We start from the raw sequence: 13,171 nt of genomic DNA, 5'->3' as shown, positions 1-13,171 counted from the left end.
TTTTATATTCCTAGTTTCCCAGAAATAAAATTACTCGATCTGATTTGTAGAAATCTTCTAAAAGAGACAAAGTAGTTTCCATCCAAAGATATTCTTCATCCAAGAAGAGAACATGAACTCTGTGTAGTTATATCTGCTGAGGAATAGTAGGTACGTCGAGGGCAGAGATTAGATGGGATATTGACAGCAAAGTGCCAGTCCAGTTTGATATTAACTGTGTAAATGCAGCACACAAATAAAAACCCATGCATGGAAAAAAAATGAGTGAATGGAAATAAACCTAAAGTTTAACAGCAGTTGTGTTTCCCCCCTCTACTTTTCTGTGTTTTCTACTTTTCTGTCTAAATCTCAGTAAATTTAGGTCTGCAGCAGGGGCTGGCCTGGCAGAGACCCTGGGTGTGATGGGGAGGTTTCCAGAAGCTTTGCCCTAGTTCTCTTCACTGTGTCAGAAACTGCAGGCAGTGGTGAAGCTTTGCCCAGGATGGGTTACCAGGGGTCCAGGATTTTGCCCAGAGAAGTTCTTTTCTCTCTGAACCCAGGGGCCTTCTGGGCCTTTAAGAAGACCAAGCATAGGGCCTCCCTGGTGGCACAGCGGTTGAGCGCTGGGTTGCAAAGCTGCCCGCAGCCTCTGCAGCACCAGTTCGATCCCCGGCTGCTCCCCGGCCACCGGAGGAGGGTCCCACATGGCGCGCAGACCTCTCCTGCCGCCCGCTGCTCCCCTCAGCAGTGTGCTTCGGTCCTTCTGCCTGCTCTGCTCCCCGCTCTGGCTCTGGTGAATTCTCTCACCCTCCCCTGCTTCTGACTGTACCCAGTGCTTGTATAAATAAATAAAAATAAATCTTTAAAAAAAAAAAAGAAGAAGAAGACCAAGCATGCCAGGGAAATTGGGATCTCATGAAACAGGGAAATTGGGTTCTCTTGAAAACAGTGAAACTGGGATCTTGTGAAACAGTCCCCACAAAGCAAGCATTTATATTCCAGAAAGGGTCTCCTGTTTATGAAGGATTCTTTGGTTAGTTTCCAGATTCCTGATTGCCTTGGCCTTGCCGCTTGCTTGCTGTGTGACCTGGGGCACGCTGCTCTGCTTCTCTGTCCTCAGAGCTCTCTGCCAACAGTTTTGTTCAGATCTCATACTCTCCCCTTCCTGTCCCCCTGACCACCCCCACCATTCAAGTCCTCCAGAGTCTGGGGGAAGCTACTCGAAGGCAAAACAAGGTCTTTGGCAGCCCAGGGTTCTCCCCCAGCACCCTGCTTTCCTTAGCAGCCTCCCCCTTCTGAGGTCTCTCCAAGGCTGTCTCATCAACCTAGGTGGGCGGGATAGTGAGTGGGATTGCTGGATTCAGGCTTACATTCCTGGACAAGTGCTGGGCCACTACCCCAGGAGCTGAAAGGCAGGAAGAGTTACTCCCAAGACAAAACTAAGTGTTTGAAAAGTAAACCAGTGGTGGGTGGGGATTTGTTCATAAACAAAGTGCATAAGCACTGTGTGAGGGGGAGGGCGTCTGTGGGCCCATGTGGGTGAGGGCTGGGTTTGGGTGCTGGGAGGGCGGTGTGGGCAGTCTCCCTCCTAGGAATGTCCAAGTACAGGGGACCCCAAACAGTTATTCACAGTGACCTGATTGTAGGGGGTGATATGAGTGTCAGGCATGGGAGGTCTTCAAGCACTAAGGACAGGCAGTGATGTGTTGATGCTGATGTGTTCTCATTTCATCAAAATCAAAATCCTCTCAGATCCTTCCCTAGACTCATCCGCCTCCTCACAACCAACCAGCTTCTCTAGGGATAACTCTAGTTCCTGTAGGGGCTTCAGGATCTACTGGTGTGTAGTTTATTATAATATATGATAGTCATATACCTTATACTAATCACATAATAATTTTGAAGTTCCCTAATGGAAAGCCCCTGTTCTTAAGCCTGCTCTTATCTCACTGGCCAGCAGGTGGCAGCACAGGCACACTCAGCGGACAAGGTTGGCTGTGGGGGAGCCAAGAAAGCTGCTCTCATATTCAAACTGCAGAGGGATCCCTCTTACTGGCTCTGGGTGGAAACTGGAAACTGCACCTCTGGACACTCTTGGACACTCAATGGAAAGCCATCTCTGGACACTCAACCCTGAGGAACTGTAAGGTGATTTGGGAAAGGTGGCGTTGGTGGTTTGCCAAGTGTTGTCAGGAACTTTTGCTCTAAAACCTGGGCATTACATACCGAATTAGTGGGTATCTTTATTAGTGCTTAGCAAACATCAGACGTTTACACACATGCCTCATTTAATCCCTACAGCAGACCTGCAAAGCAAGTCAGAGGCCCATTTTGTGGGGGAGAATGTTAAGGAACAGAAGGGTGGTCCCACAGGCTTGGGACAAACTTGATGCTGGATCATAAACCTTATCAAGCAACATGCACAACTGCACCTCGATGAACGAGGAGGGCTGTACCCACTGAGGGGTGCAGGACAAAGGAGGGGGCCCGGAGTTTTCCTGGAGGAGGCATCTTTTGCAGACTGGGGTGTGCAGAGGGGAAGGAATTTGAGCTGGTCCCAGATGCTGGAGCCGAAGGCTTAAGACCAGAGTTGTGTTTTATATCTGCTGTTCCATTGCTGTGTGACCTCAGGCAAGTCCTGACCCTCTCTGGGCTTTCCTTTCTGTGATTTCAAGCATCTCCTAGTTCCATGCTGATTCTCACTGTCCAGGGAAGCCAGACGCTCCAGATTCTTTCCATTAACTGACAAAAACAAGGCTGTGACTCGAGCTCAGGGGTGGGGGAAGGCATCGTACCTGGAAGCAGACATGCCATGGCTATGCCAGCTGGTGGACCTCGGGGGTGGGGGGAAAAGGCCTTAGAAGAGGGCCCGCCTTGGATGGAAAGGCCCAGCCCTGGTGTGGCTGTCTTGCTCTGTCACCAGCTGGCCCTCCTGTCCCTACCTCCCTGACTCATGGCCTGGGCCTGGAAGCAGAGGCGGTCCTGGAGGGCCGTGGGGCAGCCGCCCTCCTCAGTGCAGCCGACAGTGATTTCCTCATGGATGGGGGGCTGGGGCTTGTGTCTCAGTATCCCCTCCACCAAGAAGGTGCTGCCCCATCAGCATCCCCATTTCCATAGGCCCAGGGTTACGTCTGAAGGGAGAAGCCAGGACTGGCTGAGCCCAGGTGTACGTTTGTGTGTGAGCCCAGGTGTACGTTTGTGTGTGCATGTGCATGTGTGCATGTGTATATATGTGCCTGTGCAGGGCATGTGTGTACCACATGCTACAGCCAGTGCTGGTGCATGTCCTGGGCGCAGGTGTGCATGATGGATGTGGAGAGGCCTATGTGTAGATTGTGTGTGTGCAAGGGTGCGGTATGAGTGTGAGCCCTTGTCTACGAGTGTCCACAGGTAGCAAGACCACCTCCCTGGGGAGCTGTGCTGGGGCACTGGGCACCCTAGCTGTGGGAGCTAGGGTGTAGTGGTACACCAGGCCTGACCTCAGGACCCCTGGACACGCCATTCCTGCTTCCCAACACCATCACCACATGCCAGGCTTTTGGGGGAAAGGGAAGTGGAGGCAGCAAATGCAGGCTGCTTGGCCCTTACCTCCCCCTGAGGCTCCTGGGTGAATAAGGGCCACAGGGGGCCTGTCCCACCTTGACCTCCCATGAGAATCCTCCTCTTGGGAGACCTTGGCCCCAGCAGGAAGCTCTAATCCAGCATCCTCAGAGCAGTCCTGACTGCAGGTTCCTGAGACAGGGGTTCCTGTGTCCTCTGTCTGGGGTAAGGGAACTGAGGGGCCTTAGCCTGTCTGGCCCTTCCCCTTGGGCAGAGGGAGAGCTGTAGCCCACCCCTGATAGGCCCAGTGACGCAGGTCAGCAGTGGGGTGGCTGGGGGTGAGCCAGGGCCTGCGGAGGCCCCTCTGTCCAGGCCAGATGGCTGCCGGCTCCAGTGGCAGGGCTGCCAGCACCTCCGTTCAGTGTCCTGGCCCGGGTCCCTCACTCTGCCCATGTCCAGCCTGCACCTCCAGGTGCCATACACTGAGGGGGCTGCTCTTCTTCCCCAGTGACGGGCTTCCTTTGTGATGCTGTTACCTGTACCCCACTTGCCTCCTTAATCCCCACCCCCAGGATCCAGCCAGACCCCCAAGGGTCTGGGCTTTGCACTGACCAGGCCCTGAAGGAACCTGCGGAGATGGCCTGGCAGTAGGGTTGCCCTCATGGGGTCCTTGTTCCTGTACAGTTCAGGCTGGATCAACTCCTCATTCATTCATTCCTCTAAGAAAATCAAGCACCTGCCTCACAGCGGGCCCTGTCCTGGGCCCCAAATCCACACATGAACAAGAAAAGGACCCCCTGCCCTCAGGAAGCTGGCATGTGGCCGGGGGAGCTGAGCAAACTAGTGAACAGGGTTGCAGTAAAAGGGTGGGGCGGGGGCTGCTTTAGAGAGGAAGGAAGGCCCCCCCCCCAAGGAGGACATTTGAGCTGGGCTAGACACAGGAGGGGCAGCCAGGGGCTTCTGGAGGGGGGAGGAACAAGGAAGTTCCAGGGACAGGAAACAGCATGTGGGAAGGGAGCAAAAGAGGGGGCGAAGGAGGGAGGGAGTTGGGGCCTTATGCCTTATGGGAGCTGGATTGACTTGGAAAGCCTTTCAGAAGGGGAGTAACAGGAGCAGTTTACATTCCCACATGCGGGCCAGGGGGTCCGTCACCTTACTAGGCCAACTCATTCAACGCCCCCTCAGTCCTACAGAAGATCTGTTATTATCTCATTTTACAGATGGGGAAACTGAGGCACAGTGCGGCTAAGTCAAGTGCTCAATGAATGACACACACTAATTGTGCAGCCGGAATTCCACTGGGTAGGAGAGCCAGGGGCTCCTAAATTCTTCTACTCCAGCACTAGCCTCATTCTCAGATTCTTCCTGTTCTCCACCCAGCACCCACCCCAGCTGGAAGCAGCCTTCCCCTCCACTGCCACAGGGTGGGGCCTGCAGCAGGTGCATACAGTGTCTGTGTGGGCACCGGGCCTGGTGCTGCTGTCAGGGACACTTGAAGCTGTGGAGTTTAGCAGGGAGGAGGCTTGCAGGATGCTCAGGGATGTCTTAGTAAGCCAGGGTAGCGTGACCTTGGGGTATATCTGTCTGGTATGGGAAGGGCATCCTGGCCAGAGGGAACAGCATGTGCAAAGAGAGAGGGAGAAGACGTAGCGTGATCAAGGAGGAACAAGGGTTCAGTTGGACCTGAGCCTGGGAAAGATGGACTGTGAGCTTAGGCTGGGGCTGCAGAGATGGTGGGGGACTGTGTGCCAGGCCAGCAAGCTGGGGTTCTGGCTCGTGGGGAGGGGCCAGCCAGGGAGAGGAGGAGTTGCTGTCTAGTAAGACTGGGAACAAATGCTCCCAGGGAATTTGTGCAAGTCGGATGCCCTCTGTGAGTCCGTGTACCCCTGTGCACAATCTGGGGATGGTGCCAATCTTGAGGACCCTCTGGGCCCTGTGTGGACTTGCTCACGGTTGCTACTTTCCTATGGTCCTAACAAGCACAGAGGCCCTTCGGGTCGATATGGAGTATCTTTAATGCCCCGATTTCTCTGTGCCATGCGTGGCTCTGCTCTGTGAAACTCTGCCAGCTCTTCTGGAGGCACATTTCCCAGGGGCCCAGGTCACATGGGAGCCTGGGCATCCATGCTCTTCTTTACCTTCAAGCCCTTCCTCTTGTGGAGCCCCTTCCAGGACAGGCCGTCCTCGTGGGCCTGGGCGTGACCCAACTCTGAGGGTGGTGGCATCAGCGGCATTGGTGGCACCAGCGGCATCGGTGGCACCAGCGTCGCCCTCAGCATCAGTGGCGACAGCTCCTCTGAGGCCCCAGTGGAGGCCCGGGGCAGCTCCTCAGGGTCCAGGTTGGCATCACTCCAGCCCTCAGAGCTGTCACTGTGGCCATCAGGACCTGTGGCTTCATCCTCAGATAAGGTGACAATGTCGGCCATGTCGTCCCCGAGGTCGCTGTCTAAATCCCCTGCCAAGCAGTTGGTCGGCTCCTCAAACTCGCTGGATGTGTAGACGTCAGCTGCGTCCTCCTGCCTCTGCTCAGAGCCAACCGCAGGGGCGCTGCTGAGCCCTGCCACCAGCCGGGCGGGCGTCTTGGCTCTGACCTGGCCAGTCCAAAAAAGGGTGAACTCTTGGCGGCAGGCAGCCACAGCCAGGCTGGTGAGCAGGGTGCTGGACACCAGGTAGAGCAGGGCAGGCTGGCCCATCTGCATGAGGACCATGGCAATGAAAGTGACCAGCAGGCCCACAGCATAGGCCACGATGCAGGCCACGAAGTACACCTGGCGGGAGCGCATTTGCACATCGAAGCGGTGACAGTAGGCCACCAGGAAGCCAGGGACCACAATGTCACCAAAGCCGAGGATGGAAAAGGGCTGATCGCACAGGGTCAAGACCGAAAAGCTCAGCCGGGGGACTTTGAGCACCATGGGCAGCCTCTCGTGGCTCGAGGAGTCTGCCGGGCCCGAGGCTACCTCCACCATGATGCTCTCACCAGTCCTGGTGAGGAGGGGCGTGACAAAGACAAAGAAGACGTCGAAGGCCAGCAGGGCCAGCAGGAAGGAGGCGCAGTTCTTGAGCGTGGGCAGCCGCACCTGCCGCAGCACGAAAAGGCAGTAGGCCACGCCCAGCAGGTCCTGCAGCAGCCACGCCCAGCGGTCCTCGTTGCGGTAGGCCACCCAGAGGGCCGTCACCATGGCGCACAGGCCGGCCAGCAGCAGCAGGGGCAGCTGCAGATAGGCCCGGCGGCCAGACAGGGCCCACTGGTATCGTGGCAGGGGTAGGTGGGGCACCAGGGGTGCCAGGCAGCTGTAGAGGCCGGTGCCTGCGCCCATGCCAAAGATGGCGATCATGACGTAGACGAAGCAGTCGTAGAAGAAGTAGAGCAGCAGCATGATGGAGCAGGACATGGTGACCACCATGCCCGTCATGGCCGGCGTGAAGTCCACAGGCACGTCCTCGTCCTCCTGCCCACTGAGGGCTGCCACTGCCTCCAGCTGACGGTGACCGCCGGGCCCCCCTCCTCCTCGGGCCCGCCGCCGTTGCAGCTGGTCAGCCTCGGTCAGGCCTGCCCAGTAGCCGCCCACGGCCACGGTGCCGACGGCCAGGATGAAGATGATCACCATGTTGTAGTCCAGGATGGGCTCCGGGGGCGCGTACAGGGCCACTTGGACCAAGGCGCTGCCGTGCGTGTGGCTGAAGATGTCCAGCATGTCTGTGTAGCGGAGCACAGCCACGGGGATGGTCAGGTCTGGCAGGGGCTTCTGGGGGTCCTGGGACACCAGGGTGGTATCTGAGCACTGTTGGCCGCTGACCCGGCTCACGATGAGCAAGCCGTGGGCGCCTCGGCCCTGAGCCAGCCAGCCCTTAGCATAGAAGCTGCAGTTGCCTCTCATGACCATGGCGGTGGTCTGGCGGAGGGGCCGCTGGCCGGGGGAGCTGGCAGGGGCCTGGGGGGTGGAGGCCTCGCCCGGGCACCAGGGTGCGGTGGTGCCGTCGTGCAGGGGCAGGAGTGGGGCGTGGTGCAGGTCCCGGGGGAGGGTGACATAGTCGGAGCTGAACAGGACGCAGTAGTCCTTGCTCCAGTTCTCAGACACCACGTGGACCACGCCGTACTCCCCCCGGGCCGTGGTGCTGGGGAGGAGGAGCAGGAGGAGGAGCAGGAGGAGGAGGGACCCCAGGCATGCCATCCTCCTCATCCACCTGCTGCCGCGACCCAGTGCGGCCGCTGTTCACAGCCTAGTTCCCCTGCCCAGGGTGGGTGTGGCCCTTTGTCACAGAGCAGCTTGGCCTCCCATCTCGGAAACCAGGGCCACACCTACCTGGTCACAAAGCTGTGCCATCCCAGCCCAGGTGCTGGGTGGAGTGCGGGGTCCTGCCCGTCCCTGGCCCCGGGAGGGAGATCACCTGGACCAGGTGACCTGAAGCAGCAGGTGGAGGATGGAGCCGAGGATTCTTTTATTTATTTATTTAAATATTTATTTATTTATGCAAGAGCTGGGGTATAGGCCATAGGCGTGGGAGGGTGAGAGGATTCACCAGAGACAGAGCAGGGAACAGAACAGGTAGGTGGACTGAAGATACTGCTGAGGGGAGCAGTGGGAGAGACAGGAGAGGTCTGCTGCACCATGTGGGTATCTCCCTGGCGGGAATTGAACCCGCGCCACAGGGCTGCAGACAGCTTCACAGCGCTGCGCTCTACCCGCTGCGCCACCGGGGAGGCCCTGGAGCTGAGGCTTCTGTGCTAACTTTGCCCCTTATGCACAGGGCAGCCTGGGCACATGCCTCTCCTCTGCACTGCAGGGAAACAGACACTGGACTAAGGTTTCTGGGGTCCTGGGAGCCGGGTGCGGGGCAGTGGAGGGGCTTCCCGTGGAGACACGTGGGTGGAGGAGGTGGTGTTCAGACCCAGGCTGCCGGCAGGGAAGCCTGACCCCATGTGGCCTATGCCACATTGAGACTGCGCCCCAGCAGCTCATCCAGGCACCAGGTAGGAGGGGGCTGATTGATAGAGTGAAAAGGGGCGTCCTTAAACCGTTACTTCACACCCTGTCTGTGCACGGCTCTGTTCCTACCTCCACAGCCGCTGGCGAGCCCCGGGGGCGAAGCGAAGTTTATTCTCAGCCTGGAGGCGAGAAGCCTGCTGTGGACTGAATGTTTGTGCGCCCCCACCCCACGTCCCTGCGGTGGAGCCCCAGCCCGAGTGCGGTGGACGTGGAGGCGAGGACTTCAGACATGATGCTGTGAAGGCGGGGCTCGTGAGAAGGTTGTTGCTCTTAAAAGAGACACGAGAGGATCTTGCCCTCACCACGGAGAACCTGCAAGAGGGACTTTCCCCGGGAGCCAGACAGGTCAGCGCCTGCACCTTGCACCGCCCAGCCTCAAACCTGGGGGAATAAGTGTTGCTTAAGCCCCCCAGGCTGTGGGGTTTGTGTTCCGGGGACTCGGGTCTCTCCTGTGGCGGGTGGTCAGCAGCCCCTGGCACTCCTTGGTTGGCAGCTGCGCAGCTCCCATCTCTGCCTTTGAGTTGCCTGGCGTTCCCACTGTGTCTCTGCCCTAGAAGACTCCGTCAGGTTCCACCAGGGCCCGGCCTCGTGACCGCATCTCACTCAGTGACTCTAAGGTCTGTTTCTAATAAGGCCGTAGGCACAAGTGCTGGGGGTAGGATGCCAACTTAACGTTTTGAGAAATAATTTGGCTTTTGAAATCCATTCCATTTTAACCCAGTCGCTGGTCTTCCTCCATGCCTCTCCTTTGATCAGCCCCACAGGTCTAGCAGACCCACAGGGCCATCCATTGCAGCTCCGCATCGCCTTCCCAGCGAAGCCACACCCATGGGCCACCATCTCCAACGTGCAGCTTTGGACCTCGAGGTGGAGGGCACGCTTCGAGGACTCTGCAACGTGGCTGGCAAGTAGAACCTTGTAGGCCCGGACAATCTCTTCTCACCCAGTCGTGGACATTTGTCTCACCTAATTTGACAACTCTTTCTCTCTGACTCAGATTGTGTCTTTCAAGACATTCAGCTGATATTTCACGACAGTATCTCCCCTGGTTTGTGTCCTTCTGGTTCATCATCCATTAATACAACATTTCATTAGATTACAAACAGTAATTAAAATGCCAAGTTCACTGTCAGGAATACCTTAGGGAAGACATGCTGACGGGTGAGCCTACCCCCAGCCGGTGACCGAGAAGAGGCAGGGTCCGGGGAGGAGGCTGCCAGCTCCCCCCACGGGCTCCCGATGCGGAGGGTGTGGTGCCGAACGTGAGGAGGTGTGAGCCTGTACCCTCAATCCTATAATGTGCTGAACACCAGCATCAGTGCAATTAAAAAAAAAAAAATCAAACGAGGACCACCTCTAGTCCCTCAAGTGGCACTGAGCTTACAACAGATCTCATTTTAATCCTGGGCCCTCTCAGTCTAGCTCTAATTTGGGGTTCAGAAAACAGGAACCTCAAACAGATCCCGCTCCTGCCCTTTCTCTCTGGTCCACCTGTGGGCTCCTGGTGCCCTGGACTCAGAGATTTCTCTGCAGGTTTATTTCCTCGGAGGCTCTTCCGGGGCCCCTGCTCACTAAGGCTGATGTGTCAGTCCTCTGGCTGCTTCCTCAGATCCCCCCATCCCATCTCTGAACCCCCAACCCATCAGACTTGGAACTGCTCTTCCCTGAGGCCGCTTGGTGCCCACCCTGTCCTGTTACATGCGTGGCAGGTGCCCTTGGGGGCTCGCTCCCTGGGCCGGGACTCTGCTCCAAGCCCCTGCAGCACCCCCCTTTCCTCAGGGGTATCCCCTGACTCTGCAGCTTCCACTCCCTTCTCACCGCCCCCTTCGCCGTGGTCTGGCTCTTAGGGTCACTGTGCAGGGCAGCCCAGGGGCATTATCTCTGCCTGTCACTGGGAGGCAGAGGTGGCACCTGGGGCTTTGCCTGCAGTCACTGGAGCAAAGTCAGACCCAGGAAGCAGGTTCAGCCTGGTGGGGCTGTGCCAAGGTTGGGGAGGGACCGTGCTCCTAGTTGCTGACTCTAGAGACGGTTTAGACGCGAGGGACTGGATGGTCACCTGCTCTGTCCCCTGCCACCTCCGTGTCCTCCCGTCCTGGGAGCAGGGGTGGGGGGGCGGGGGGAGTAGGGTTTGCTGTGCCCTCCCAGGCTCCTCTTAGTTGCACGGAGCACCTGGCAGGGCACCCCTGCTCTGCCCCCACTGCAAGGGATAGTGTTTGGGAGCGGCAGAGCAGGGTACCCCGCATGGCCTGCAAGTACACCCACAGCTCCTTTCTGGGGCTGAGCCCTCACAGCCCTCCCTCCCGTGGGGCGCTCCCAGGTGCTGCTCAGGGGTCTCTCAGTCTGCTGTGGGTGTCCTGGCCGCACACCCCCTTGTGCACATACCCCCTTGCGTGGATGCACACGTGGGGCCCCTCCCCGGTCAGACACCCAGAGGCTGTCGGGGCCTGTGCCGGGGTGGAGCATTAGTGCCCCCTCCCACCTGTAGGACACAGCCAGCAGCTTCCCCTGTGGCCTTGGTGTCTGATGCTCTCCCTGGGCCTCCTGGGCCTCTGTGGTGTGGGAAGTGCTGGGGCATTATCCCCCACCCCCGGAAGCAGCCTTCACCCCGGGACTGACAGAGCCGGTGGATGACAGGAGACCGTGTCCTCAAGCCTCCGCGGAATGAAGCTTCAGCGCCCGCAGGGGTGGCCGGCGTGTGCACACCCACGCTTCCCGCCACCTCACGCCCCCACCCACGTCCTGTGCTCCCTCCCCTGGGGTCTGTGTTCAGAACTGTGGTCCCCCAGGGCTGCTTCTGGGACCCCCGAGCTGAGGCAGCAGTCCCAAATCTACTTCTTCCTGGGCTGGGCCCTGCCCTCTCTGGGCCCACTGCCCTGTCCATGGAGCCCCCGATGTGCCCTCTCTCCTCCCCAGCCCCCCAGTGTTCCAGGCCTGGTATTGTTCACCATGGCCCGTCCCCCTCTGCAAGCTCCCCCTTGACAAGCGTGTCCTTGTCGGGGCCTGGCTGGACCCGGGCCTTCTCCGAAGCCCTTTCCCAGCCCTCAGGGGTCACCTAGCACCCCATCCTTGATAAGTGTGAGTGGAATCAGGGTTCCTGGCCACACAGCGGCCTTGACGACTGAAAGCCTCATTTCTCTGAGGTGCCCTCTGCCTCCAGCCCCCCACAGTCCAGGCCTTCACAAATGTTGATTGAAAAGATAAATATTATTATTTACATCAGCCACCCCTTCACACCCCACACCCTCCTCTCCTAGCCCACACCCCCAAAGTCCTGCTGTGGACGTGGGTGGGTTGAGTGGGGGCTGGGCCAGTCCACGCTGGGGTATTAAACCATCCACTGGCTGTTTGCCCCAAAAGCCACTTGTCCTGCTCCAGGTGCTTGGGGCAGAGTGCTCCCCCCACCCCTCTGTCTTTGATCTATAGAGATGCTCCCCAGAGCCCCGAAGCCAGCAGGCTGGATGGCCTCAAATATGCTCTGCCCCTCAAGGGCAGACTGGCTCTGGCTGGGCACAGCCCCCTCTGTCACCTTCCCAGGCCCCATCCTCTCACGAAGGGGGAGACAGCTGGGGCAGGGGCTGCCAGGTGTCAGGGTGAGAGTATTGCCGGCGCTTGGGGGCGTGTGGCCGCAGGGGAGTAAAGGCCCAAGGGTGCGAGGCAGCAAGGCAGGGCGTATCTGATGGCAGTGCCACGGTGCCAGATGCAGTCCAGGGGTGCAGGGGGAGTTCTAGGGTGTGCGTGACGTCTGATGATCACCCGATGTCTAATGGTGCCTCCAGGGCTCTGAAGCTGCGACCTTGGGACCCTGCGGTGTTGGAGCCTGGCGGAGACCAGAGGCCCCATCACGGTGAAGCAGATGTGGCCACAGGAGTTTCCCATGATGCCCCTGGGGAGCTCCTGCCCTTCATTGCCCAGGAAAGCCCAGGTGCTCGGGAGAAGACAACTGTTGGAGGGACCCACGAGCTGACTCCCTAGCTCCCCGTTTCCACTCCATTCCTCATCCTTTCTCCCCAGGGGGCAGCGGGACAGGAGGTCAGCCCAGCTCATTTCCCATCTGCCCCGGGGCCGGCAGCTGCTCTCAAAGCCCAGGAACTCCGGCCAAGTCAAGGGCTGGTGGGGCTTCCCAGGCCATCAGTGCCCGCTGCTCCTGGGGGCACAGGGTGCAGGAAAAGGTGGTCCCCTCCAGAGACCCGGTGGCCGGCTGCGCCTGGCATCATCTTCCCAACCATAGACCTCGGGTGAGCGCTCCATGGCCCTCAGCTCAGACTGCCGTGGACTGCTTGATGCTGTGAAAGCTGACGCGGGTGGGGGAGGTGGGGATGGACATGGCGCGGGCCACACGGGCGCGGATGGAGTGCTTGTCCTGCCACCGGCGCCACCGCTTCCGGATGGCAGAGCGGACCTGTGGGAGAGCAAAGCACGTGTCCCCCAGGGCTGCCACCAGCAGCTGCACAGGTGCCCAGTGCCCAGATGAACACCGCACAGGTGAGCAGTACACAGGCGTGAGGTGCTCAGGTGAGCACTGCACAGGTGAGGTGCCCAGGGGGCCGAAAGGAGGTGGCGACATTGGATCGGCGACATTGTGGGTCATTACTATAGTCAGAGCAGAGATGCCTTGTGGCCTTTGCCAGGAGTGTCCCTGCCCTCAACCCACAGGCACGCGC

General features: G+C 58.8%; 2 protein-coding genes across 4 annotated transcripts in view; both read right to left on the bottom strand.

The window, feature by feature from the left end:
- Positions 1-5,621: 5,621 nt before the first annotated feature.
- Positions 5,622-7,694, bottom strand: SPPL2C (signal peptide peptidase like 2C; the record flags this gene model as incomplete). Its single annotated transcript, XM_084238026.1, has 1 exon — positions 5,622-7,694. One exon carries the CDS (start codon positions 7,692-7,694, stop codon positions 5,622-5,624), a length of 2,073 nt encoding a protein of 690 aa, XP_084094152.1.
- Positions 7,695-12,768: 5,074 nt separating this feature from the next.
- The window catches only part of CRHR1 (corticotropin releasing hormone receptor 1), a gene marked incomplete at both ends in the record, with an annotated part of 42,208 nt that continues 41,805 nt past the window's right edge, over positions 12,769-13,171 (bottom strand). For all 3 annotated transcript variants that reach the window (XM_084239421.1, XM_084239422.1, XM_084239423.1), the window contains one exon: positions 12,769-12,909. In XM_084239421.1, the coding sequence (XP_084095547.1) occupies positions 12,769-12,909 (141 nt within the window). The remainder of the gene's footprint in view (positions 12,910-13,171) is intronic.

Source organism: Talpa europaea (assembly GCF_964194135.1).
Source record: "Talpa europaea genome assembly, chromosome: 7".
Classification (NCBI taxonomy): domain Eukaryota; kingdom Metazoa; phylum Chordata; class Mammalia; order Eulipotyphla; family Talpidae; genus Talpa; species Talpa europaea.
Note: the sequence above shows the minus strand (reverse complement) of the source record. Positions and strands in the feature narration are given on the sequence as shown.